Source organism: Dermacentor albipictus, chromosome 8 (genome assembly GCF_038994185.2).
Source record: "Dermacentor albipictus isolate Rhodes 1998 colony chromosome 8, USDA_Dalb.pri_finalv2, whole genome shotgun sequence".
Taxonomy (NCBI): Eukaryota; Metazoa; Arthropoda; class Arachnida; order Ixodida; family Ixodidae; genus Dermacentor; species Dermacentor albipictus.
Genome location: NC_091828.1, coordinates 77846215 through 77873923, shown reverse-complemented (window position 1 = coordinate 77873923; position 27709 = coordinate 77846215). Strand labels below are relative to the sequence as shown.

The 27709-nt window shown below is 45.5% G+C and overlaps 2 protein-coding genes across 6 annotated transcripts in view; one reads left to right on the top strand and one right to left on the bottom strand.

Moving 5' to 3' along the window:
- The window catches only part of LOC135896082 (uncharacterized), a 60663-nt gene extending 40450 nt beyond the window's left edge, over positions 1-20213 (bottom strand). The window contains exons 1-3 of one of the 3 annotated variants that reach the window (XM_065424423.1): positions 20010-20213; positions 3840-4063; positions 246-450 (exon numbers count right to left, since the gene is read on the bottom strand). In XM_065424423.1, coding sequence (XP_065280495.1) covers positions 246-450; positions 3840-4061 — 427 coding nt within the window. In that variant the 5' untranslated portion in view covers positions 4062-4063; positions 20010-20213. Of the gene's footprint in view, positions 1-245; positions 451-3839; positions 4064-6961; positions 7345-20009 lie in introns of those variants that run through there. The other 2 variants (XM_065424414.1, XM_065424430.1) reach the window with 2 other exon arrangements.
- Positions 7302-27709, top strand: part of LOC135896098 (facilitated trehalose transporter Tret1-like) — a 34571-nt gene continuing 14163 nt past the window's right edge. Inside the window, exons 1-4 of one of the 3 annotated variants that reach the window (XM_065424439.1) lie at positions 20585-20658; positions 20720-20917; positions 24425-24590; positions 26400-26758. In XM_065424439.1, coding sequence (XP_065280511.1) covers positions 26488-26758 — 271 coding nt within the window. In that variant the 5' untranslated portion in view covers positions 20585-20658; positions 20720-20917; positions 24425-24590; positions 26400-26487. Of the gene's footprint in view, positions 7397-20559; positions 20659-20719; positions 20918-24424; positions 24591-26399; positions 26759-27709 lie in introns of those variants that run through there. The other 2 variants (XM_065424448.1, XM_065424445.2) reach the window with 2 other exon arrangements.

Here is a 27709-nt window from a genome sequence, read left to right as displayed (position 1 = left end):
GAGCATTGTTTGCTACATGCAATGATGAAAAGAAAAGAACTCCGAGGGGAGCACGTGACACAGGGAATGTGTCTACAACCTATCGGAGAGCAGAATGGCAAATGGCTGACACGCCTGGTCTCCGCTTTCAGACAGCCTCGTCCCCCTCAACGACATAGCCCGCTCCACCACCTTTTCAGAGGCGTCTTCCCAGCTGGAAGTCGGAGAGAAGCGAGCTGAACCAAGCGTTAAGCTGGGGCACTCACCGACCCCCTGGTAGAGGTGCGTCCACTGCTGCAGCACGCTGGGCACGCTCTCGAGCGGCTGCAGGCTGCCGTAGCGGCACGGCAGCAGCCAGCCGAGCCCAAGCACAAAGAGGGCGCTGCATGCCAGGCTCAGTGCTAGGCAGAACTTGCGCCACGCCGACAGTGGTGCTGTCCCTTCACTTTGCCAGTCGGGGACTCCGGCTGCCTGCACATGCACAGCAAGGGACAGGCCCCGCCCAGAGACAGATGAACATTTGAGGAAGCGGGACAAGACGTCAAGTGCAGTGTACCCTTGGAGGTAGAGGACAACTTCTTCATAACAAAATCACTTGATTCAAAATATCGTTTTGTTAGAACTTTTTCATGTCCTCGCGTTATGATGGTGCTTCTTTAGGTCCTCTGTGTTTAATAAAATGCCACTCAATAATGAAATCAATTTGCTGTCCTAATGACTTTGTTACAAGACGGGCTCGCTGTACTAAAAAAATAAAGCAAAGCAAACAAAAAATCCTGTGAAACCATTTTGTTTGCACTGCTGTTGCGCTCTCGCGCTATGTTGCATTTAGTTGAATTTTCTCGTGCCAGCCATTCCTAAGGCTACATCCTACAAAACCTGGATTCAAGCATTAAAGGCTACAAGCTGTTCCCAATAAGTGTGCCTTTAGAGGGACCCTAAAAAAGCAAAACAAGTTGAGTTGCATCAGTAATATAATCACCTACAATACCAAAACACCCACTCTTACCATGACAGCAGGCTCGATGAGCCAGAAAGCACACAAAAAACAAAAACAAAAGTCAAGTCGAGACACCACCACGAAGAAGTTTCTGTACAGGCTCACTATGGCACCAAAGGGTTTTGACGGCACCTGCTCGGGCCTACTTTTTTATCAGTAAATGTGGACTAAATTCGGTCCTAAATGAGGCCATGGCTGATCCTAAAAGATTCAATATGTTTACAGCACCGCAGTGCCCCAAACGCACGAGACAATGCTTGAAAATTTTTGATGCCACACTGACGCGGTGGCACTGGGTTCCCGTTTGAGCTGCTAGGGTCAGCTCTCAAATCAATACCAAGGTGCCAGAGTGGCACATGGTGTCCTTGGTTAACTGGCTGACTGACCTGTTTACTTTATGACTGACTGAATTATGCCACTTAAGATCCCAGAGCAATACAGCGCCATGCGATAAGCCATAGCGGAGAGCCTCAGATAAATGTTGACAACCTGGGGGTTTCTCCATTGCCTACCTAAGATTGGGTATATGAGTGAGTGCTTTTTTTTTTTTGCATTCAACCACACCTCTTCCTCATTGGAATAATTATGCCACCACTGGGAACCAAACTTGCGACCTCCACACTTGGCACCAGAAAACCGGGTTACAGTCTTTAAAGAACCCCACAAAGCCGAAACACCATTCTACATAAAGAAAAAATTACAACTTTCCGGTCATGGACAGTAAACTTGTACAAAAAACTAAACGTTAATTGCATAAAATTTATGTAGTACAGTAACTAATTAGCAACCGGTTAGCTGAACTATCCACAACTGAAAAATTGCTTCATCATATTGAAAACTGCACTACGGGCTAGGTTTAAAACATAACTTTGAAGTGCCCAACTCAGCGTAGCAAAAAGAAACATATGTTGGGCTTTGTGGTGTTAATTACGTTCTCAGAGAAGCAAATTAAGTGCCCATCTATCATAGTTATCATCAAGTGAAAAAAAAAAATGTGTCAGATGTCACTTCTTAACTTTTCAGTGCACAAGAAAACATAATGACAGTATAAAAGGTGTAGGCAAGGCATATAAAGATGAAGACAAGGCTAAAATGGCATACCGACTTGCCCCCACTTACATTCTTTCAGCATATCACCTCCTCATGTATTGCGAATGCAATTAATTGTACACACCAACATAACTGTCTCAAAGTCAGAATTATATTGGAATTATCGAGGAAGATGACATTTAAGGAGTGTTGCATGCACCCTAAGATACTTCCGATTGGGCTCCTGATGCAAAATTATTGGATATACCAAATTCCATATTAATTAATTATTTAACAGAAGTTAGTTAATCAACAAGAACATTAGTAAATGAGGTGCCTAGGTGTCTATTCATAACATGAGCAGGTGACCATGCAGTCGGTTCTATCCTTACATTCTTTTTGACTGCTATGATTTACATCAGGTGGATTTATAGATTAAGGTGCTGATCTGGGTTGGCTTGTTCGAAATGATTCCTAATGTAACAGCAAACAGGTCAGACAGAACAGAGAAAGGTATAAAAATGGGGCACTGATTTCCACCGTGCTTTAGACCCTTCCTTTCTTTTATGCAGGTGCTACCTTCATGCTGTTAGTGTAATCTAGAATTATCTAGTCGCTATTTCATACACAGCAGCCAATGCTACAAAGGCTAGAGAGGCATTTCCCACTGCTTGCATACGCAAGCAGAAAAGTAGTGCTTCATATAAGAAAGAAAGATACAAGTACACATAATGTAATTAAATGGAAATTAAAGTCTCATAGTTTTGCATCACGAAATATGATGCAATTCTTTTGTGAAAGGCATTGCAGATATGAATTCATTTGCCAACAAACAAGCGAACTGACATGTTTCTGTCCCTAGCAGCAACAGTGCACCGTTTATGCTCGTGACCAAAACACAGTACATCACACATTAAACTTGCAAAAGTGCAAAAATAACCCATGATTACGTGAAGTCTCACTCCAAAACTTGTAGTTGTAACAAACGAAGCGGTCATGCCGTAGAAAGCGTTGCAGATCAAGAACGGCCATACTGCAAAACACATGCAATTAGTTTTTTTTTGTGGCCGCACTAGTACTCACGTAGCTTCCACAGTGTTGCCTGCTAAGTATGAAGCAGAGTGTTGTGCGCGTTCTCCAAGCACACAAAATATTTGACTGAGTTCTTATAATGCACCACACTATTGCATGCTACAAAACTCATTCAAAAGTACGAGACACTTCCAATAGGCAGAATTATTCAGCACATGGACAAGTATACGTATTCCAAGTCTGAGGCCAGTAAATAAGCACAGAATCTCATGAACGAATTCTTTTAAAACTCACAAGCGCCATTTGAACAATTAAGGTTTTCAAGCTGTATCATTGCTGCAAACCTAGACATGCCATGCTGTGCACCAAAAAGCCAAATGCTATGTAAGTTGACTCATCTTTGCTCTCTCTCAGATAGCAAAGCAATAAATGGGGCTAGCTTGTTTACATCGCTTTTAATGCGCCCTGACGTGCAGAGCAAAGAACAGAAACACAAAGATGGTGACAAAGATGCCGAAGGCCCATTCGACTGGTTATTTCCGAGCGCTCCTAATAAGCTTCGAAGGTCATTTAACAAGGTGGCTCAGCTTTGTCGTTATCACAGGAATGCTTCTACAATGTAAACAAAGCTGGAATTATGAGACTAAGGTCATTTGTCTCTGTAATGCAGCTTCATTATCCTTTTTACGTGACCATCTGAGTGCTTTCACAGCCCTCCAAGTAAACCAGTCAAGTGTGCCACATGATAAACAGCAAAAACACTCCTGGAATCAGGCACGTGGCACAAACACATGCTCACATCAGCGTGCTTGGCCTCCAGACGTGTCATGGCTATGTGTGCTGCGCCTGCAGAGGGTCCAGGAGCCGCACCAGAGCGACCATTTGCCATCGCCACATCACTAGAAGCGGTGACCGCATGGTTGCGACGCTGCGCCTGCCGTTCCTCTAGTCTCACGACTTCGTCGTCACTCTGACTCTGCGGCAGAGGCACATATCGCTTGGGAGCCCCGTTGAACTTCATGGCTGCGCCAAGGAAATGCAACAATGTGTAATGCATCATAGGAATCCGATGCCTCTCGAGTCAACCAACAGAAGAATCTTTTCCCAGGGCCTACAGAACATAAGGTACATCACAGCTGGTAGCAGAGAGCAACAGCTGAATTTCAACAGCCCTTGTTCACGGGGAAGCAAGCCAAAAAGAAAAAAAAAGAAAAGAGAACTGCTTGAGTAATATTATATACTGGATAAACATACTACTATTTTTAGTACATGTCATGGCTAAATAGTAAAGGGAAAGCTACTATGAAAGAACTTCATGAACTACTCACGTGTGAAGGTATGGATCTGTAGCTGCCTACTTCAATTGCCCTTCACATATTGAAGTTACACAATGGACAATGAGGGACGCTGCAGTGGAGCCCTCTGGCTTGAACTCAAGCAGCTGGTGCTTGACTAGCGTGCACATGAATCTCTGTATATGGGCATCAGAATTCTGCTAGTACTGGGTACCGCCCAGTAGTACCCTAGAAAGGTTACTGTTTTTCAGTGTGCGTCCCTGATGCCCTGCTGAACACGTATTACAATGGTTATTAAGATAAACAAAGGCTCTGTATATGGGCATGTTGTAGTACTGCTGGTAACAGGTGGTATTTGTTTACCAAACAAACACTTCTCGTGCCTGACACTCCTGATATCATGTTCGAAACACATTTGAAGGGTAAAGATATGCAAACGCCGCTAAGGAGTAAATCTCTGTACATGGGCATTGAAGAATTATCTGGTACCGCATGACTGCCAACACTAGGCTTCACATAAGAGACAAATTACTGGTGTGCGACCCCAAGGCCCTGTTCAAAACATATTTCAATGAAGAATATACGAAAGTTACTGAAAGCACCGTGGTACAGGAATTACATGCTAGTTATTTCAACCCACTAGAGAGTTCGTCACTATGCTAACTAGAATCACACTAATGGGTTGCTTTGTTATGACGCAGCCTCCCTTCACAAATACCAGACTTCACACTTTAGTGAAACCTGTCAAAGAGCCTGAGAAACAGTGCATTTGTATTATGTGTTGATTCACAACATATTAATAGGAGAATTCAGTAGAACAGTATGCTATAAATGGGTATTCCTGGAGGTTTCTGACAAGACCTTTACACTTTCTAGTCAGAAGTCTCTAGCCTTTAATTTTGCAGGATCAGCAAGACACATGGAAATGGTATCGAGCATACAGCACCAGTATCCCCTTTATGCCCTACACTGGGCATTACAGGGTTAACGCTTTTAGTAGCACTGACTCAACTTTTGCCTTGTCACTAACATTTTTGTAACACTGAGGTTGATTAACATACTTCGAGCACTCATTGCAGCTGTCATTATCACTACCTTATTTTTACTAAAATGTACGTGTACCATAAACTTTAGATATGGCAATGAGAAACTTCTTAAACTACTGGTTCTAGAGTTTCAGACGGGCTCGGAGACATTTTTCAAACATGCTAGCGAGGAAACATTGCCAATCTGTAGACGAGGCTCCTGTCAACATGTGATCGAGACATCACCGCATGCAGCAGGAAATTTACAGTCTCGTGTCACAGTAAGAAGTCGCTTGCTCTCTCATTCGCAATGTTGTCAGCAGCTATGTTGCAAGACATAGCTACAAGGGCGGGATGATGCAAGGCAGCCCAAGCACGCATATAGTGTCGAGTGGGTAACTTACACACCTCAGCCAAAAGCAGCATCATACAGAAAAACACACATGAAAATGCCTAACTTTTGAGGGGGGCCTTGCCATCCCCCATGTGCAGCATCCAGCATGCTAGTGGACATGAAAGGAGCAAGAAAGCAGCGCGTCAATGCGATAATTACTGCTAACTTCGCTTATACTTGAAGGATTCGGAAAATGTTTGCAGCAGGAAATTTGTGACGCGATGTGCTTTAATTTATTTCACAGCCTTCTGGCCAAATACACATAAAGAACAATGGCTTCCTGTTCGTAGCCTTTTTTTCTTTACCAGTGACGAGACCTTGGACATTACTTCTGGGTTTTCAACGTTCCCTTAATAACGCAAACTGTGGCGATTTTGTGTGCTCCTACTGCCAGCCTTCCATTTTTGTCACTTTAGTCCTCGAGATCTGTCACACTGTCCTTTCTTTCCTCTTTCCTATCCTTCATATAACTTCTATTTCTACATCTTTCGCTTACTTCCTTAAGGCAGTTGCCAGTCTGCTCGCTGCTTCCTTTGCCCCCACCCCCTTGCTTTCAACTGCATATGTGTTTTAAAACACAATAATAAAAATAATAGGAAACGTTGTGAACATTGAGGTGAAGTTCTGAAGAAGCTCTCAATGCAAATTTAATTGATCAGCAAAATTTGTAGCACACCTAAGAAAGTAAATTCTCATAATGAATAAATCAATCAACTCCAAGGATATGGAAAGCTGATTGGGTATAACAAATGAATCAATCACCTCTACATTAAATATGATATGGCTCGTTAGCCCATGAGGAAGAACAGCTGGCAAGTGCCCCAAATGAGAAAAGAAAAAAAAGCACGAAGAAGGTAGTAGACGCATATAGGCTGACAAAAGGGGTCGTATTCTCGGTCAGTCACATTCGGAGAGATCTCTTTCAGTGCGCGCTGATTGGCTGGTTGAACAAAACCACTGGAATCATACAACGCGCAGTGTACTGCGTACGTCACGCGATAGCGACAAATATCGTCAAAATGATCGTCCGAAAATACGCACCCTGTACCCCTATGTCACTGACACATTATCAGCAGCCGCGATCAAACTCACGCGCGTGCTTCAGAGAAGCAAAAGCCAATTAAACGGCGTGACTACAATGCACTAAGTCAGTGCAGGCCGTCCTAATTACCAGTCGTCAGAAAACTCTCAAGTGTATACGGCTCACCGTTTCAAGATCAGAAAGCTCCGTACAGGTCAGCGGCAGCCTGTGTTTTTCCCAGCGGTGAAAAAACACGGACGGCGCTACCGGCAAACCAGGAAACGATATTTCTCTGTGGAGGCACATACGCGATCACGTTTGACTAGACGCCGTAGATTCAGGAGCTCGCCACGAAACCGACTGCGCTAATGAGCAAGGGCTGAAGTCAGCGTCGTCCGCTCGTTGCCGTGATATACAGCTCGCGTGCTTCAACCGGCGACAGACGCCCAGCTGCGCCGACAGCACCATGCAGCTGGCGATATGAAGAAAAGCCAGCGCAGAACAGTTTCACGAACACCCCTACGGCAGCCCGCACGCCTTCCCGCAGCGGCGTCGTCTGTTGTATCCCATCTCTTCGCACGTCGGATTGGCTTCGGATTCGCCTAGTTTCGGCTGTTCACGGTAATGTTAAATTTCGGTTGCGCTTGATATCAAAAAGCGCGAATTTTGATACCTCTGTTATATGAAGGTCTATAGACCCATAGAGTTTCCTAGAAAACTCTATGTATAGACCTTTTCATTGGGCGAGGAGGATAGGGCGCGCGGAGAGCCTTGCCTCCTCTCTGGCTTGAGCGATCCGGCGCGGCGCTGCTTGAAAGTATTGTATTGCTGACGCGGGCTGCGGAACGATTTCGAGATGTTTTTTCTCGTACTTTGCGAAATTTACGCCATGTCCATTCATATAAGGTCGCCAGGGCAGTCTTTCCGTGCATCGGTAACTATAGTAGGCGGAAACATCTCTTGGGGGCGCAAAAATGTGGCGCGCTTTATCAGCCGCAGTGTACGCACATTATCAGTCGCGGTGTGTTGATGTGTTGTGAACTGTTTCGCTTATATCGGTTTTAATTCAACGAAGAAAAAAGGTGTCTCTGTATTAACAGCATGATATGGTAAATCTGCCCACTGCCTGATCACTTGGCGTAGGGAGTTAAACATAAAGCGTAAGAGCGCATGTTCGTGCACGGCCAACTTAAGGCAACCACGAAACATCGAAGCGGCGGGCGCTATCAAATATTTGTGATGCACCGGCATCGTTTTCGCGCATTTCAAGTCTAGTAGGCTTCAAATTACCATATGCCTACGCTAGCCTTCCTGCAAATGCCGATGGCGCTGCTCCACACAGCGATCACTGCGGTAGGTGAACCAGCACGATACATATGCTTCGGCATTGCCTTTTTGGCTTGTATACAGCCATAATATATGAGAGGGATATCGCATAAAAAGAATGCAATGCCTATTTTTGAGGACAAAATTTCTGTAATTCGTGTGAGTGCGTCATAGAGAATGGAACGAACACAACCAGAAAAAATTCGGTTATCATCCTCTTTCTCAAAAATGCAAGTGAAAACGGGCTAACGCCGCAATACGACCTCGCATAGTCACGCCGCACAACGTTTATGAATATATAACAGCTGATGCCGTATGCTTGGACCATGCGGTATATAGAACGAAGATATCTGTAATCCAGCAGCTACTGCTTGGGACGTTCGCGCAGTTCGTAAACAGTCCCTTTGCTGGACAAGCTTAATTCAGACTGTAAGGTATGCTGCTATTACTTGCCAAAACTATTTTATTCAGGGGCGGAAACCTCATTCATCGAACCAAGTAGTCGCGCAATGTAACCTGCAATGAACAGTTTGAACACTTGTCAAAGTATAACATCACAGCTCCTATCGTAGCAGAACGGTACCCACGCTGTGACGATCGTCGAGCATGTTTGGTGGCTCCTAAACCGTAGCTTAGAAATAGAGAATACTGCAATAAGGTCACATTAGTGATTGGAACATTCAGAAATACACAACTGATCTCCAAGGTTGATCGTAGGCTCAAATATGCGCGCACACATCGAGCTGCGTGTTCAGTCCACCTCAACGCCAGCAGAAATTCCGGCCATGACGCCTTAAACCACTTCAGCACGTCTCACAGAACCGTTTACCACGTAGAAGACACACGTCATACTAAACAGACCGCACGACTGCTAAAACAAACGCCAGAACCTACCGCCGAGCGCATACCTGCCATGCAAAAGACTGCTTTCACCCAAGCCAGTATGGCGCTGCTCATAGGGGACACCTAAGAAAAAAGGTCTATAGACCTTATCATCGGGCGAGGAAGAAGGGGCACGCGCGGCATATAGTTACTATACTGACTCTAGAAGAAAAGCTACCCATAGGGTTCATTAAGGTTGAAGATTGGGCGAATTGGTATTACATCTTAGAACTGGTACAGCGCAACATACAAAGCAAGAAACAAGCCGAGCCGGCCAGACCGTTGACTTCCAACTGGTTTATTGGCAAGTTGCACGAAATATATACCTACGAGAAAGCATCAGGGAAAGTTGTCGCAACACTTCACAAACCGTCACACCCATAGAAGGCTACACCACGAGTCACAGAACACGCAATTCTCCCATGTAAGGTTAAACTGATCAAGGAAGCCCAACAAAGAAATAATGATCACAAGAGGCCGGTAGTCAACCATACTTGCATAATGTCTCTCAAAGCCAGTGACGTTAGCTGCATGTTATGACTCAAGTGCTGCACCATTTTGCATCGCTCCTCTTTGGAACTATCGACAACTTCAAATAAAAAGTGGAGCTGCATGACAACAGAGTTTTACCAAGTTATCTTTCAATGTTTCCGAATGCTCAATGCCGCCAAAGGTCTTTTCTTTAACCCCGACATGCGACAGCATATCCAAAATTCTGTAAGCATGACTGGTTTGAACTGAAGCAGCTTGTGAAAACAACCTCCAAATAACTCACAAATTCAAAAAGTTGCTTAGAGGGATAGAGCAACCCTCCCTCATTGCACGATGCTATGAACTTTGAGTACAGATGTGTTCGCCTTGAGACGCTGGTATCAGCAGCACCATGCAGCTCATGCAACAGCCAGATTTTTTTTTTCACTTACTTTATTGGGCCATACCCGGCCATGTGATTAACAAGGCTTGCATCACTGGTTTTCTTGGCTAAACTAGAGTGCTTGATGGGAAAAGCACTGGGTTCCTTGCAGATGGCAATGTCTAACTCATCAGGGTTTCCCAGTGAAATACATTATTGAAGAGATGCTTGCAAATCTTTTGAGTTGGGTTATATGCGGTGGCACTGGTATATAGGAGCACCGTCAGTATAATGCGCTCCGCACAAGCTCCTGTCGCTGCTTTTTCAAAGCTGTACAAGCGCAAGCACTCGACTGTTACCAAGAACTCCTCCGTAGTTGGGCAATGTTAAAGGGCCCCTCACCAGGCCTCATAGCAAATTTTGGTTACATGCTGCAAGTTGTTACATGTCCTCTAGGGAGTGTTCTGCTGCAAAAATTTTTCAAATTGTCTCATTAATAGCCGAGATAGAAATATTTCAGTGCCGCAAACCCCCGATTTCAGCAGGCGGGCTCCACTGCCAATAAAGACGTTCTCTCCACTCGACCCGTCTAGCCTCCGCAAGCAAAATTCCTTCCCTGCGTTCTCCCATACCAGACCTCGAGGATCGCGTGATGCATACATCATGAGCCCAGCCTTCGTTTTTTTTTTTCTCCTCGCTTATTTTTTCCGGCGCCAGGCACTTCCGCTGACAACATTAAGCGCGAGCTGTTGTTTCGTTCGCGCAGCAAATGATTTTGCGCGCCATGCACAAGGACACACGACTGGCGGTGCAATTCTGTGCTACACGAATATTGAGGCAGAACAAGCTGATCGCAGAGCATGATCACGTGCTGCAACATGATAGAAAATGCATTGTTTCGGTGCCTGCACGACCGTGGAAACAAGCAGACGAAGGGGAAGTACATCTCTTGCTTCGGTGCGAAATAAAACAAAAAAACACGCAGACATTCCGTTTGTGTGTTTTATTATTTCTCTAAACTTCAATTCAAGCAACACATCACACAAATAACAGATGGTGCCTTGAACAATTCTCGAAGTCACGTGTCACCACGAGCGATCTCACACTGCGGACCCGAGTACAGGGACGCGAGCACATGACCGTCCGGCTTGGAGCGCAGCAGCTGCGAGGAAAAGAGAAAACGGCGTTCGTATTGACATTTCAGACCTTTCCGCGGCGCATAGCAATGTAATTATTTGCAAACACGATCGTTGCCGCGCATTGTATGCTCTGCGCTTGTCAGTTCAAAATGGCCAGACCTGGTGAGGGGCCCTTTAAAGGGACCTTGAAACAATTTTGTACAAACGTACTGAGTCGTTCCTTCTGTTCAATGATTGACGCATCTAAGTGCTCTGCGTAAAGGGTGTAATTTATTATAAGGTTTTAAAAATGTACATCGCTGCTGATCACAGCACACTGCTTGGCAGAATTTTCAGCCGCCCCTACCCACATGACGTGAATCACTTAACTGACATCAGTAGGGCGAGCTATCCGATTGGCTGCCCAGGGCATGACGTGAATTACCCAATTGACATCAGTAGGGCTAGCTATCTGATTGGCTGCCCAGGGCACGTCATCGATAACTTCTCACCTTTATGGTGAACCACTGATGCTCGTAAAAGTTAGAATGTTAGTTCATTTGTTTCTATAAAAAGAACTTAACAGCAAGAGAACGCACAAGAACAATTTCTCACTGCACTTAAGCGCTTCCAGAATACAGCAAGCGTCGTCTGCTCATGTTACAACGTGCTCCATTTTGACGAGAGCTCTGCGGTCACAGTCTTTTCGCGAGCACCATAATTCGACTTTGTTGCATTGTGGACTGCAAACCTAGCAACTGGCAATATGTCAAGCTGCGACATTGTGTCCCTCTGCAAAGCCGCAGACGAGCGGCATGGCTGCAGCGCATTGGACTATCAGTATCCGATCGGCGCGAGGATTTGCGCGTCTGCGGCAGTCACTTTACACTGGAGGATTACTACCGCAATAGCGCTTCGCGAGTGCGGTATTCGGGTAAAACCAAGCGCAAGGGGATAGGGCCTGGCCGTTCGGTGCCGTTTCATGGGATGAGCAGAAGCGCAAACATGAATGGTTTGCATGGTGCAGCCACCTGGTGGCACAGAGCTCAACGACACACAGTAGTAGTAACGAATTCTACTCCTCTTTGCTGCTGGTGTAACTTTTTCGCAGAAGCACAATCGATAACACATTGTTTTTGTAAATGCGTAAAATGTTTTACACATGGTTAGAGCAATATCAGCGCTTTGTTTGGCTAGTTAAGCTCTGCGCCAATGGGTGGCTGGACTGTGCAGACTGATCAGGCTGCTCACGCATGTCTGCGCTAAAGTTCCTTCAATAGCTTGAGTTTATGCCTCGAGTCATCCGTCGAAACACCCAGTTTGCCTGTGGTTACCAGAATACTGGACACGTTCGGCGCTGCAACAGAATGCTCGCAACACACACTGTTTCGATAGCTCTCGCTTGGGGTCGACTGCCAAGCAGCTGGCAGAGAGTTTGGAGAGGCATCGTGGGCTCGCTCCTAGAGAACCGGAAGTCGACGACACGAAGCGCCATCATGACGCAAAGCCAGTGAAGGCAGAGCTTAGGCCCGATCATTCGGCAAACGAGTTAAGGAGAAAATGCATGCCTATGGAGGAGGGTAACTTGTAATCGTCCGTAGTGCTTTTAATATGAGATGTTTCACACAAATTGTTGTGCGAATGATTAACTTTAGCTGTACCCTACGAGTCTACAAAATTTGTCCGAAATGTTTCAGGGGCCCTTTAAGGCCGGTTAATAATTTCATAGTTTATTTATTGGTAAAAATTACATGTGCGTAGTATAGATAAGGAGGTCCCATAGTCAAAGACTGTATTGGGACCTCCTGTTAAAGACACTTATGATGGTTAACCCAAGACAGTGGAGGTAGCATGGGCCCAGCAGTCTGGAGCTTGACCAGTGGTTGAAGGATCGCAATGCTGGCACCAGCTGCTTCAAGAGGTGCGCCCAAGCGTTAAGAATCGTGCCACTGACTGCACTTTGCAGTGGCTCACGAGTCCCAAAGGGGCGAAGCAAAAGACATGGCGGCTATGTAACGAACAAAATTTGGATTATATCATTATGGCAGCATCAGCTCTACTAGCTTCCTCACAGAGCGAAACAGCCAAGCTTGCTCAAAAGCTGAAGGCTGAAATATGTTGGCAGGAGCATCTTTCATAGTCTTTGGAACATTCTCACACAGGAAGAGAGAGCGCACACTCCACGCCTGCGGCCGTTGCTCAGTAATGAAAGACAACTCAATGGACTTTTTAACCGCCCCTGGGCCAGCGAAGATAAAGACACTGACACGCGCACACGAACACCGCCAAAGAAAAAAAAAGGGGGGAGGGGGGGTTACGTGCCAAAACCGCTTTCTGATTATGAGGCACAGTTGTCGCTCATCTCTCCCTCGCTGAGGAAGAGAAGAGGGAATGCACACACGAAGCTAAACTGCCTCACACGCTGAACGGAGACAGCACCGGTGAGCCTACGCAGACATCAGGGCATCACGCACGCCATGGGGTAAGAGGCGAGAATGAGCGCAAGAAGGCTAATGTCTTTTCACCACGGCAGCCTCCTAGGTGTTCCTTTAACGGATGCAGGCAGCTTGCTGTATTTAAAACGCACAGGGTTTCGCCATTGCTTTGGCGGCACGACGTAAATTGTTCACCATACAGGCCAGTCGTAACAGCGGTCATTGCAATTGGATGATTGGCACACAATATCGAATAAGTTCTCAATGTGGTCTTGGCTTGGATGCGTTCTCATAAAGTACCAGAACCGGAGTTTCTTAGTCAAATATTCAAGCAAAGATAGCAAACTGGACAAAGCGACTTTAAACCTCACAGCTGTTGAGCTGCTGAGGAAGCTTGACATTTGAATCACGCCGGTAGAATTGGGCCAAGTTTCAGCCTTGAAGCATGATGTCACCATTTGGTCAGCTCATCAGATATATCACTCTGCGATCAGAAAGAGCAATTGTAAAACAATTCGGAATAGAAGTTAATGGACTGATCGTACCATTGCAGACACTTTTGCTCATTTTTTTCTGTCGACAATAGGAACTTTGTTTTCTGCAGTGATGACAAGTCAATGCACTGAGGACATTATTTTACTTTTGTATACTGGCACTGAAAGGCGCACTATGTGTCCTGCTCATTCTAGACTTAAATACACAATGACTGAAGAGAATTTACATTAGCAATGCAGGGGTCACACTATCATTAGGTATGACCACATGAGGCCAGTAAGCTTTTAGGCAGCCTGTAAGATGACTAACTTGATCCGAGCAACAAAAAAAAAGGGGGGGGGGGGCAGTCTCACAATGTTTGTAGTATTTCATTGAAACTACGAGTCGTGCTTTTTCATGCCACTTATCTCCTTGAAAAAAACAGCATTATGCATGTATCTGGTGAGGCACCATTCCTTTGCCTCAGTACTGTTGTTAACTAGGTCTATTCTAACCTTCGTGGCTGCTTAGTGGCTATGGGGTTGGGCTGCTAAGCACAAGGTCGCGAGATCAAATTCCAGCCACGGGTGCCACATTTCGATGGAGACGTACAATGCCTTAAGAGCATCGCACGCATAATGCAAAGACGTGTGATCGTTCCCCACCTGTGGCAAGTTGTTTTATGCGAAGCATATTACGAGAGCTCAACCCAGCTCCTCAGGCGCGGCGGTGTCGCCTTCAATACCACGTGACACCATGACGTCACGACAGAGGAGAAACGGGGCTCCAACTCGCGCCGTCGCTCGCGCTGCGCTTGCCTCTGCTAGACACTCACGAGGTGAGATGCCTCCTGGAGACAGAGCTGCTCGTTGGAATGAGAAGCGAAGGTTGCGGCGTGCTACAGAGACTGTTTCTAGGTGGCTTTGCTACGGCGCAGCGACTACGCGCCCCGCATCGGACGCGGTGAGCGTCGAGCAACGCAGCGTTCGGCGCGACAACGAAATGTGCGCCTGAGCAAGCACCGCACGCCTGAGCCGACGCCGACGACACCGGCTTTTCTGCGACACAAGCTCCTTAACGCTGTCGCGTTAAAATAAAGGCTAGTATGCTTCGCATCCTGGGCTTAACCTTAGCTAAGCCACAGCCAGTTTTTTTGCATCCACTTTCATTGCCATTAATTTACCATTTCTTTAATTAAATAGGTAAGTACAAGTAATTTCACCTGTGTTTTCCTTGGTGTCTGTTGGCTTCTCATAATTTGACTATCTTGTAGTACATAGCACCATAAACGGACAAAAAAAAAAGTTGCCAGATGAAAAACACACAACGCCTCAGCTAGGTTATTTGCGCTTTTTTCGGACAGCACGGAATAAAGTGCATTCCACTATTTATATTTGGCGTTTTTTTGCAGCAAGCAGCTACCTTTAATAAACCAACAACTTAGTTTGCAACGAAGGCGCCAAATAACACAACGGATGAAGGAAGGCAACACGGGACAACAACGTAGGTGCACTAACAACCGAGCGTTTTATTTCTTGACACAGGAATAAATCGCTCAGTTGTTAGTGCGGCTACGTGGTTCTTGTGTTGCCTTCCTTCGTCCGTTGTTATTCGGCGCCTTCATTGTAATCATGTATAACCAACTCGCCTATCAACAAGTGCTCAACAACTGAGGCCAAACAAAAAAATAAATGTAAAGAAAAGCATCATTCTCATGGTCGTCCCTTACGATGACAAGGCCACCTTCTATAAGGCTACCTATTGAAATGATGAGGCATGCTTCTGAAATGCAGCCTAGCCTTCACTTCTACTTTTCTTAGACTTATAAAAGTGTGCCTGATTGTGTTAAGACCAGTTTGTGTATACGGGCCTAAGATTTGCAAAGTGAAAAATCAGACATTTGCACCACACTCCCCACTCACTCGGGCGCTTCTCTTGGCTTTCCTACTCCATAGCATTACTGCTAGGCAGAGTGTCTGACTGCGTACACACACACAGGTTTTGACCTTGAGAAACTGATTTAACTTCTTTCATGCCATTGCTTCTTGCTTACCTTTCGAACCGAGAGCTGTTGGCAGCCAAGGATGCGATCGGTCTTGAAGTTAAGCACAGAGTATGTCAAGTACTTGACACTGTGTTTAGGAGATCATGGCTGCCATTCCCACCCAAGCCGAGATCCTCAGCAGCTGCTTTTGTCATCAGCTCGGCCTGTTTTTACGTGAAGTAAGCACAAGAATATCCATTCTGTTATACAAAATGCTAAAATTGCAGTGTTCTACAAGCATCGCAAGACATTGCAATGTACAGCATCTTGCAAAAATGTAACGGCGGGCAATGGTCAGTTGGCCGTAATTTCTTTACAATAAACTGTACTTACGCCCTCACAGCTGCTGCAGTATGCCCTAACATTGCAGTGCCTTGATAACAAATCACGAATGAAAAAATTATAGCTAGCATTTCTCTATTTTTTATGTATGAAATGTGTTTCTCTTCATTGTGCTAAGTACAAGAACGAGGCACCAAGTACAAGTACTAAGAGCTAAGCAGAACCCATGTTTAATTGGGATGAACAGTGTCTTGACATCTGGTTGGTTTTCCAGAGACCCAATGCAAAAGAAAGCTCCCTAACACAAATCACTAGTTCCATTATGTTGAACATTGGCAGCCGTAATTGACATTTGCTATTCTGCTCATCTAGAGGCCTGAATCCGCAGAGTTGGACGAGGCGATGCTGCTAGCTACATGAGAAGCAAATGGTATTTCCATAAAGTCAAAAAGTTATGCCAGCCACGACAGTGAAGTGGGAACCTGAAGTATTGACACTATAGAAACAATAGCTGAGGGAGTCCTTGATGTGCCTCTAAAGGCTGATAGTAAGGTTGAGGACACTGCCTGGAACCACAAGCAGCAGCTTCACACATTTACCCATCGTCTTTGATCCGCAATACATCTTCAATGAATGCATAGCTTGGTCTGGAGGGCAACTGATGTGCTAACAGCGTTTTTCCCATATGAAAGCACTGGACATGCAGCTTTCAACACACTCCCACATAGTTTTCCCTATTTCGTTTTGCAACTAAACGCTGCACACTTAGATTGGAAATTTATGCTGTGTGGCCATTACTTCAAGAAAATACCTTTTTCAGAATTGAAGCAGAAGCTCCCTCTGTCACAGAAGATTGAGTTTATGGCACACAGCAACACCATATAGTAGGCAATGAACATGGCATACATATGCCAAACAGATTTCACTTAACATTGTAAAAAGTGAATTAGTACAGTAATCCCGGCAGCCAAAATGTGGTTTAGTATGACCAGATCCTTCCTCCACCTATGGTCTCCGCATAATGTTGCCCCATGTACACTCGTCCACAAAATATTGCGGGGTGCGCGAGCGCGTAGCGAAACGGCCCTCCTGCCCTGTTAGCGGGGAAACCCTGGTGTCGACCGACGCCTGCACGCATGCGCATCCCTCCGAGACTGCAAACGTGCATGTTTCCTGCTTGTGCGCCAACAATATCCGAATGTAGCCACGAGGTGACCCTCTTGCGATAAGCGCTGTGGTGGCTTCGACAGTTTAACGCCTTCAGTGGCATGCCACTATACCGAATTCTGACTGAAAATGCTCCACTAGTTTTAAAGACCCCAGATGACAACACGTTTTACTTTCTTAGAAAGAATTTGGTTTTGCTTGTGCTGTCCTTGCTTGTGCAAGTGTGACACTTGCACAGTCATCTATGCCTGGTCCTTAAAAAAAAAAGAAAATGCCAAGTTGCCTTCGTTAACAGGGACGCAAGCTGCTGCCATAACGGTGCAAGCATAAAGTTGTGTTAAATTAACCACACCCAATTTTACACTGAACGACCTAGACTCCAAAATGTGATCTTTTTGCAAAATTTGAGCAAGAACAGTGCCGTAGTAAGTGCAATATCTTTTTTAAAAACATTTTTAATGAATTCTGCACATCCCTGAACATGTGCGCTTTGCTTAGATATCTACACATCTGTCAGACCTCTTTAAGAAGTCTCCAATTCTCCCAATCTTGCATCAGTCAAATCCATCCATGGCCTACAAATTTCAAAACCTTCCCACTAAGCCTAATCCCTTAGAAGCATTCATTACATTTACCTTCCTGTGGCAATTTATAAAGAGACGCTTTCTGTAGTTTAAGGAATCGACACCCTATTAAGCTCAATATGAGTAAAAAGAGAATTGCCACCAGAATAGGAGGCACAGAAAATTCATTATGAAGGAAAACTACAAATTAATGGCTTTCTGTACGTGCCTTCACCATTTGTCCCTGGTAGGATTACAAATAAAACCAGACGATGCCACAACACTGCACTAAAAGGGATGTTGGCTGGTCCAGATACTGGCACTGCGAATTACTGCACAGAGCCAAAGGGGCGCTGGCTGAAAGCACAGACGCAGCGCTTGGCCGGACCAGCCGTGGCACCAGGCTGGGAGTCATCTAGTGCAAAGCCCGTCGCCGGCGAGACCCCCAGAGAGAAACCGGCTGACCTTCTACAAGTACGCCACTTCGCAGGGGAAGGGTGTGCAGAAGAAGGGGGCATATCATCCACAAGGTTAGGTTAGAGGAAGCGAAAGGTGCCACTGGGTTTGCTGTTCCCTCCGACCATTAGGCCCTGCAAGTGAGCTCCTGTTCTCTGGAGGCACCAAGCAGTGTAGGAGGGCTGGTCGCTTCAGAAAGTCCCGAAGCAGCACTGGGGCTATGAAAGACACCCACAGTGTAGTACTCTGAATGAAGTTCGACCACACAGTGTTCTTTCACCTGAGCCAAAGTAAACGAACGCTCTTAAATTTTTCTTCAATCACGATACCATTTATTTTTTCACACTTTATTAGAACCAGCGCGACCTGTGGCAATTTTATCTGTTCCACAAAGGCATTTGTGCATTTGGCTCCCATCGCATTGCAGTCGCTGCTGCTGGAAATCGATGACCTCGTGCTGCAACACGAGCGCACGGCAGCCGCTGTACCACTGGAGCAACTGTGGCACCAGACAGGCTTATATCACGTGTGTTCAGTGAGGAGCAGGCTAGTTAACGATGGTGATTGGAAGATACCATTATTTAACTTAACCCAAAAGCCCAGGCAAGATTCCACACTCAAGTGTAGCTGCACCTGCTTTGCCTATTAGCAAGCCTTGAGGAGCTGCTGTGAATATTCATTAAATTCTGGCCATGAGTGTTTGAACATTGCCTTTGCAAAGAAAATGATGTGGAGAAGAGAGGGAAACTGAAAAAAAAAGAAACTTTTCAGTTTCAAGAACTTTCTAATTGAATATCTCACGGCTAACTTCTACGGTAGGATAAGTTCCGGCGATTCATGCTCCCTATGGTAGTAAGGCACCACGCGGCTAAGAAATAAAGAACCAGCGATAGTAGATTCTATTTAAGACAAAACATTCTTTAAAGCAGACAACTTTGAGATGCACTATTATTCTGCTGCGACTACAGTGCACGCAACTTGCAAGTTTCGAATAGAGAGAAGTTAAAATTCAATAAACCGCCAGAATTTCGCAAACATCACAAGATAGCACCATAAATTTTGGCTCAGAAGTGAGAGTGGCCATTCACCTGGAAGCTAAGCCACCGTGAGTGTCATATTTTAGGTTTGCTCTGTTCTCACAGCGCTGCAGGATTTCTCATAACATTAACATAGCATTAACACATGCTAGTGTGACCGCAAGTTCCTGTTTTTCATTAAACTTAGCTGGTCACCAGCCTCTCTGGCGGCATCTAATCCCCTAAACGTTCACGTGCGTTCCATGCTCCAGTACAATGCACGCACAAATACGACAGCGCTGCGCAGTTTTTCCATAGTTTCAATATCACTTTCAGGCGTAGCAGTAACAGCATAGCAATAACAGCATAGCAATAACATGTACAGAATACAACCTAAATACAGTAAATGAAAACTGAAAAGCGCGTTGTAATTCCTGAGCAGAGATACGATCGGGTGCAGTCATGTGGCCGGCCTTCGGTCACTTACGATATTGCTTCACGGTACTTCACTTTCAACTTTAGCTAACAAAACACGAAGAGCACATCGAAAGAAGCAAATGACAACAAAAAATCACTCAGGAAGCACAGGAATGCGGCTTGCCGCTCGTATCAACTTACTTGCGCACCCGCAAGCTGTGTGTAATCGGCGTTGTTGTACGTAGGAAGCAGCAAGCACGTTCAGAGAGATCCACGTCAGCTCGTTTTTTAAAGGTTTTGTCAACTTTCACAGTAACATTACAGCATATTACAGCTCGCAGCAACTAGCAGTGCTGCTGCGCTGCCACCTTGAACATTCACACGAGTTTCGCGGGCAAGGGGGCAAGTGTGATCATGTCAGGTTCAGGTTCACACTCGCAGAGCTACACATTTTTAACAATAACATTGCATTGCAGAAACCCATTTTCAGGTGCAAAACTAAAAAAAAAATTACGCCAGGAGTTTATTCTTGAATAAAAACAAAAAACAAATATTATTTTCTTTTGTTTCTTCGGAGCTATAAGCGCGCCAATTTTGAAAGGTTTTGTGCCGGGTGAAAGAGTAATGTGACTAATTGCGTTAGTTGGTGTGGAATATAGTAGCATATTGTTTGAAAGCGCGAAAAGTTTTACAGCGAGAGAGGAAAACAACTATAGAAGAACCCAGGTATTTTGTTGAAAATGGTGTAAGCTCACTCATCATCTCATCATCATCGTCTGCAACGTGCCGTGCGTTTGAAAATGACGGCTCCAAGTTAAAAACCATATTCATGTCCGTATTCGTCCTCGAGGTGAGTACATAACTTTTGCTTCAATATCTTGCACTGTCACGTGCATTTTACTATGTTGCAGCACTGTTGAAAGATCGGGCAACGATTGTAGACTAGCGACAACTGGTCCCCGAACAAGCACGGGTTCGTGTGTTCCGATAATTTCGAACCACGCCTTCGTAAGCAGTTCAAAGCGGATGCCGTGCCGACAGTGTTCGATCAGACCAAGCCGAGCGAGCCGTCAGCACCACGAAGAAAAGCCGTCAAAAGGAGAGCGGAAGTACGTGAAGGAACTTTTCAACGATCATGTAAATATCAGATGGTATTCCATTGCAGCCCAAAGTGCCCACCTTTTGAGTGACGCACGAGTATGTCATAAAATAATTACATCGGTATCACTCACGCTCGTTCGTTCACCATCAAGCTTGATCCGAACGGAATTTTTCGAGCGAAATAGAAAATTATGGCTGTTGCACAGCGCCACTATCTTGACCTACTTGGTTGAGTTCGCCGAGCTCAAAGGTAGAGACAGCGCACGAGCGCGAAGGATGGATTGCGATTGAGTGGATTCGGATCGAGCGAAATCGCACGTGTAGAAGCATTCGATCCAAATCATGAGCTCCTTCGTGATCGAAGCCGTATGTCCATGTGACGGAGGTATATATACTCCTTCGCGGGTGGCCGGCAATAACGTGGAATACCACGAGATTCACAGCCGTTGTGGTTTGGACGCATTACTTCGAACGCTTTGTCTAAAGGTATGTCGGACGTACGCGAATTCTAGAAGCTAAAGGCACGTCGGATGTCAAGAATAAAGAATTTCTCGCTCTTGCGGCGCTCGTGCTGAGTCAGCCATGCCGCATTATACCCTTTTCGCGCCTTATGGCGCTCTACCTTTATAATAACATCACTGATTTTCCTGGCGGAGCAATAGGGACCGTAGTAGAGGCAGGGCCATGCTCTCCTTGAGCAGTATCTTCGCTCGTGCTTTTATGGATGTTGTAAACGTCGGCTAAAATCAAACAAAATATGGCATGATAGGTACCGTCTGAAGAAGAGCGAAACAGTTGCTGCTGTGAAACTCTAGAGTGACTTGGGTAAACTCAGTGCACTCGCAACATATCATGAAGTACGGTGCTGCTACAAGAACGTCTCTTTGGCTGTGTCGCTGAGTGATACCTTGTTCAGTCAAGTAGTAAAATTAGACATCAATGGCACAACTTGCCTCAAGCTTTAACTTGTGCTAAACACTTCGCAACTTGACACAAGTAGAAATAGCCCTTAAACTCGGCAAATGAACACCAGCTGACTTGGTAATAAAAAAAATGATGACAGGACGAAGCAAACAATACAAGAAAAAAACGTTGAACTGGCGGCACTTTTCTGTTCAAGCTCTGTACTTTTTGCTAAAAAACGAGCTAGCAGCGAGTATTATGTGTAGAGAGAGCCTGTACTGAAATTTGTCATTCAAAGCGCTTACTTTTGAACAGGCGACAAGCAGTTAAATGAGTTTTTTTTTTTTTGCTATATGCGGCCTTCAGTGCGCACCTGACCGGCCTGTAGATTTAGATTTTGCGATATACCTGGGAATGCGTGTGGGACAAAGATAAAGCACCTGCAGCGACCGCATAGTCGGTAGCTTGAACAATCAAATAGCGGATAGGCTGACTGGTGCATACTTTAGACATGCGGACACCTGTGGCCTCTTCTGTGGCCTCCAATACAAGTTGCGGCAGGCGACATGTTTTCAATATGATGAGAAGTCATCTCACGTACAGGGTGACCATTCTTAAGTTTTATGAAATTTTGAAAAAAGTCGCCTGTGACACATAGAATAATTCTTGTCCCTGAGCTGGACTATTCGAGGAGGCGATATTATTAGCGCGAGAAATTGAAACGCACATTTAACTAACTCGCAAAAATTCACTAATTTCCTATAATGACTCGTCAAGCCGTAGTTGAGTGCGATAACGTTTGAAGCCATCGATGGTTAACTGTTCATTATTAAAAAAAGACCACAATGTTTTCAAGGAACCAAATGCTGAACTTATAAAGTTTTGGCAATTTAATTGAAGCCGTAACCACTGAAATACAAGAATAAAAGCATTGAAATCGTGATGTTACAGGAACCGTCCACGAGGTTTAATGAGAAATTTAGGAAAGAAATTTAGAAGACATACTTGCGGGTCAGTTGGTGGCGCATATTTGACAACAATGACGCGTAATACACTGGACCAATAAAGGTGACACCGATGGGACAGTTCATACAGTTGCTACAGTTGCTAGCAGTGTTTACCACGTTCGTGTGGTGTTCCTTTGGCCCAGTGTATTGCTCTTCATCTTTGTCATGTTATCATTTGTTGGTCAACACTTCTTCAATTACTTAGCAATTATGCTATCACAGAATGAATAAGAATGGCGAACTAATACTTGAGGATTGTCAACAGTTTCAAGCGCATCGCATAAGAGAATCTATTTAGGGCTACCCGTTCACCATATTTCAGTACGTCTAAAGGCGCTGACATATTGGACCCTTGTTTTTGCCATGCTGAAGCTGCGACATGTCATTGACAGCCTAGCAATTATCGTTATGCTTGTTATTCCTCCATTTCTAAGAAATTATTCATATAAATAATATTTCTGTTTTGATCAGATGTAAGAATCAAATTCTATAAAAGGACAAAATTAGCAGCATTATAAGCATAGTCGCACGCAGTAGTAGATTGTTGTAGATCTTGTTGCACTTAAATAAGTGAGGTTCCGACTCTGCTGTATGGGATATATATAGTGTGTTGTGGTTTTATGAAAAATGTATAGTAATAAAAAGGCAAGACAAATAAGAAAACGAAGTGGGAAAGAGAAATCAGTTAAACCTCGATTTAACGAAGTACATTGAAATGTATTACTTCGTTCAATTGAGAACTTCGTCAAATAAGTTTAAATACTTAAAACACTCATGCGATAACAATATTTGTCCAAGAGAGAAAAAAGGTGAGATTTTCTGGCCTGCATAGACCCTGCCGGACTAAACGCTGAGGAGAGAACGCACGTTTCAACTTGGCTACGACAGAGCAGATGACACTATTTGGTAGAGCGGACGCTAAGCTAGTAATTGCGAGCGACTGCCGATGCATGGTCTTGTAAAGAATGAGATGCCTCCTCTGAAACCCGCATTGTAACACGCTTACTTTAGAAATACGAATGCATGTCGTGAAACTTTGAACGCGATAGGTCTCCTGCGATGAGTTTCTTTAGTTATGTTTCCACCAAAAAAAGAAGAAACAAGTTTTTTTAAGTCACCTCGAAGTATTTAATCGATTAACTTCCACAAATAAATTTCGTAGAATTGAAGGCAAATTGCTAAAAAAATTCGTAAAATATAAATTTCATGAAACCGAGCTTTGTCTATTCGAAGAGGACGAACCGTACCTACATAAATAAACATGTTACGCGCAAAATGGACACCACAGAGAGGAGACGAACACCGCAGAACGCTATGACCAACTGAATTTTATTGCTGCTTGATGAGCGTGAATATATACTCAGATTCATAACAAGTAAAAAATCAACTAAGCACAGAGAAAAACAGGTAGGGCGCCTTCCTTTATATCGCATTACGCATGATCATCATTTACTTGTTGTGTAACACAACTTAAGTATCACCGATGCGCAGGTGCATCAATATTGCCTCTGTTATGTAATACGGAGTGTGCCTGAAGTGTCCCAACAATGATCATTGCGATAAATATTTAAAGTAGCACGCCGCCTCTTTGCCGTTTCTTCGTAGTGGGTGTACGCAAAGCTGGCGAGCAAGAAGAAGAAGAAGAGCGCGTTCAGGCGAGCCACGTGGTCACGATTCACGTGCCCAAGAAGGCGAAGAAGCTGTAGCGGCGAATCACCCGTGTTTCCCGTCGTTCCGCTGTCACCCTGGCTTCAGACATAAAATGCCGAGCGTAAGTGCCACCTCTTTATTTCTCGTTGGTGAGCTTAGGCTTCACAAAATCTGTGGTTCCGACGAGACTAGCTCACTTACGACGTTTGTCGAGGCGCCAAACCGTCGCCTTCTATAGTTATTAGCAAGCGCGGCGTGTAGCATTAGAGGGCTGTTCCTGTGTGTGTGCGGTCAGTCGGCTAGTCAAACTATACCGAGCTAATGAAGGCAAGTGTGCGGCAAAACAACAGCAAGTGTTGTCGGCCACTATTTAACGTTGTCGTATTGCCCGTCCGGGACCAGGCGTGCACGTTCACAGCACTTGTAACTTACGAATGCAGTTCCTGCTCAAGAAGCTTACCACGTGACTTGGGTTAGGACTGTTGCAAGCATCTCGTGTCGTGGTATTAAGCCTTCCGCGAATCAGGTCTTGCGAACCCTTCATGACTTCGGATGCCGGCTTCCCAGTCTCGCCGCACACATAGAAAAAAAAAAGAAAAAAACGTGTGCGATGGTGTCGTTGAATCTCGGTGGTCTACCAGCGCAACAGCCTGATGCTCTCCATTCGCCTACAGTTAGGTCACAATCCCCGGCGTAGCTATTTCGGGCCAACGCCAACTGTAGCTCGGAGACAATCGGCGCGTATGTGTCGCGTCGCGTGCGAACGTACCCGACCATTACGTCATAGGAGCAGGAACTAACCACTATCTCGGGCATAGTACTACACGGCACACACATATCCCCGTTCCCCTACTCCGCCCTCGACGAAAACCGAACATCGCCTTCGCCCTTGCGACAGCACTACGCCGACTTTTCGTATAGCGTGCATTTGCGCAAGCTGCTGTTTGCGTTTCGGCGTAACTTGTGAACGGTGTCGTGTGTAAAACAAATTTAGGACAACATTAAAGTCCCGACCTCTGCTGTGCGTAAAGGAAAGGTTGCGCGGAATTTCACTTTTTTTTATAGAACGACCATGAAGACACTTCCACGGGTCGCGTTTTGTTTCATGACATCCAATTAACCCCGTTCCCGAAAGTATAGCTTCGCATAGATTCCGACATGTGCATTGGATTCTAATATTTTTGTTAATCATATTGTTCTTGGTATTGTGTTTCTTGGCTCCTGTCACACCTGTTCGGTCGTATAGTCCTAATCAAGCCCGTCTAGTGGGCTTTTGACCACGGACCTCAGCATCCCAGCTGTTAGAATGGAGTTTGAGTTAGAAAGTGTAGGACTTCACGCGATAACATTAACGGCCCCCTTGTCGCAGAAAATCCGGTGTCGGCGCCGACGTCTCCGGCCGAAAAAATCGCTTCGAACCACGCATCCCAATCAATGCAGGCCCTCCGCGTGGGGCAGGGGCGTTAGTGAACTAACTGAATTTCTCAAAGTAAAATGCGTCAGTAAATTCGTAAATTACAACTTACGCACAGCCTACACAGATGATAACGTCAGATAGTAATTTCAGTTTACGAGAAAACATATTTCTGTTAGGCGTAAACGCAAACGCAAACCCTCTTTCGCGTTTTCAGCTGCCGTTTGAGGCCTGCATATCTTAGTTTAGGAACGGCGCGGCCCGCTCGGTTCCTTGGGTTACCATGAAAGAAAAAGAACCAGAAAGCTCGCCTTCATGCATAGCGTCTGCCGCAAGCGTTTTCAGGAAAACATTACGGTTAGATAAGCTACAGTTTGTCGCGAAGCGTGAGAAGAAGTCAGGAATCTTTGAATGCTACCGCGTCCCACTCTTAAAGGCGACGCATAAGCGTCCTTCAAAATTTTACATGTATGGTTGGCGTCACGTCCATATTTTCGCCGAAATGGCTCTTCGCAGCACGCCGAGCGACCCTTCGCTGGTTGCTTCCGCGCACGAGCCGCAGCAGCAGCTGCAGCCAGGGGCGGCCTCGCCCAAGAACGCAGCCATGGAGGCGCTGCGCCGCTATCGTCCCGCGGTCAAGGGGGCCACGCCCACCGCGGCCCCGGACGACCCCAGCGCCGGGGGCTGCCACCAGCGCGCCATGATGGTCGCCCTGCTGGTCAACGTGTCGGCGGGCATGGCGCTGGGCTACGCCTCCGTGTCCATGCCCAGCATCGAGCTCGAGCCCTGGTACAGCATGCAGTACAGTGCGACCCACGAAGAGTGGATCGCCAACGTCGTGCTGCTCGGGGCTGTCGCTGGAGCGCTGCTCTCTGGTGAGCCGGCTGTAGACGGCAGAGGAACCTGAACATAAAAAAAAAACCCGCATAAACGAATTTGCCATCTACACTGTGAAGATATTTACATCCTTAAGGGTGTTTCCTTGTCGCACTGGTAACACCCTTACTTTCTAAGAAAAGTTTACACCCTTTGGAGTGCCCCTTCTGCCACACAAGAATAATCGTCATCTGCCTTGATGCGTTTCTTTTCTTGAAAACGCCGCACCCGCTACTTTCCTGTCGGGAATGCTATCGTGCTGATAACGCGCATGCCGTTCGTTACTGGAAAGTATCGGGCTCGCAGCGTTAAAGAAAGGAAACGCCTCAAGGCAGATGATGATTATTGTTGTGTGGCAGAAGGGGCACTCCAAAGGGCGTAAACGTTTCTTAGAGTGTACCGTCAGGGCCTTACAAAAAATTTAGAGAGACCAACAACGGAGTTCTAACTAGACGTGCTATGACCACAGACGTAGTTGATCACTGTGCAATCATAACAGCCTTGGGCGCGCTGAAATATCCGGCAAGAGAATTTCATAGAGAGAGATATAAAACTCTCATGTCAGATATTTCTGTGCGCCCAAGGCTGTCAGAATGGTTACATAGGTTTGAACTACATCTTTTGTCATCGCGCGTCAAGATAGAGCTCCGTTGTCGGTCTCTACAAATTTTTGTAGGGCCCTAACGGTAAGGGTGTTGCCAGTGCGACAAGAAAACACCCTTAAAGGTGCAAATATTTTTACAGTGATATATCGAACGCACGAAACTTACTGATCGATAGTGGTGACGAATACCTCGCTCACGATGAACTGGTAACTCCATATACCGAGCTCGGCGCACCTGTGCGTCGCCCGATGCATTTGCGCGCACTTTCTGCGCTGGATTTTGTTTACCATTGCTGATGATAGTGATCTAAAAAAAGGAAAGACGGTTGATTTTACCATTGCTGTG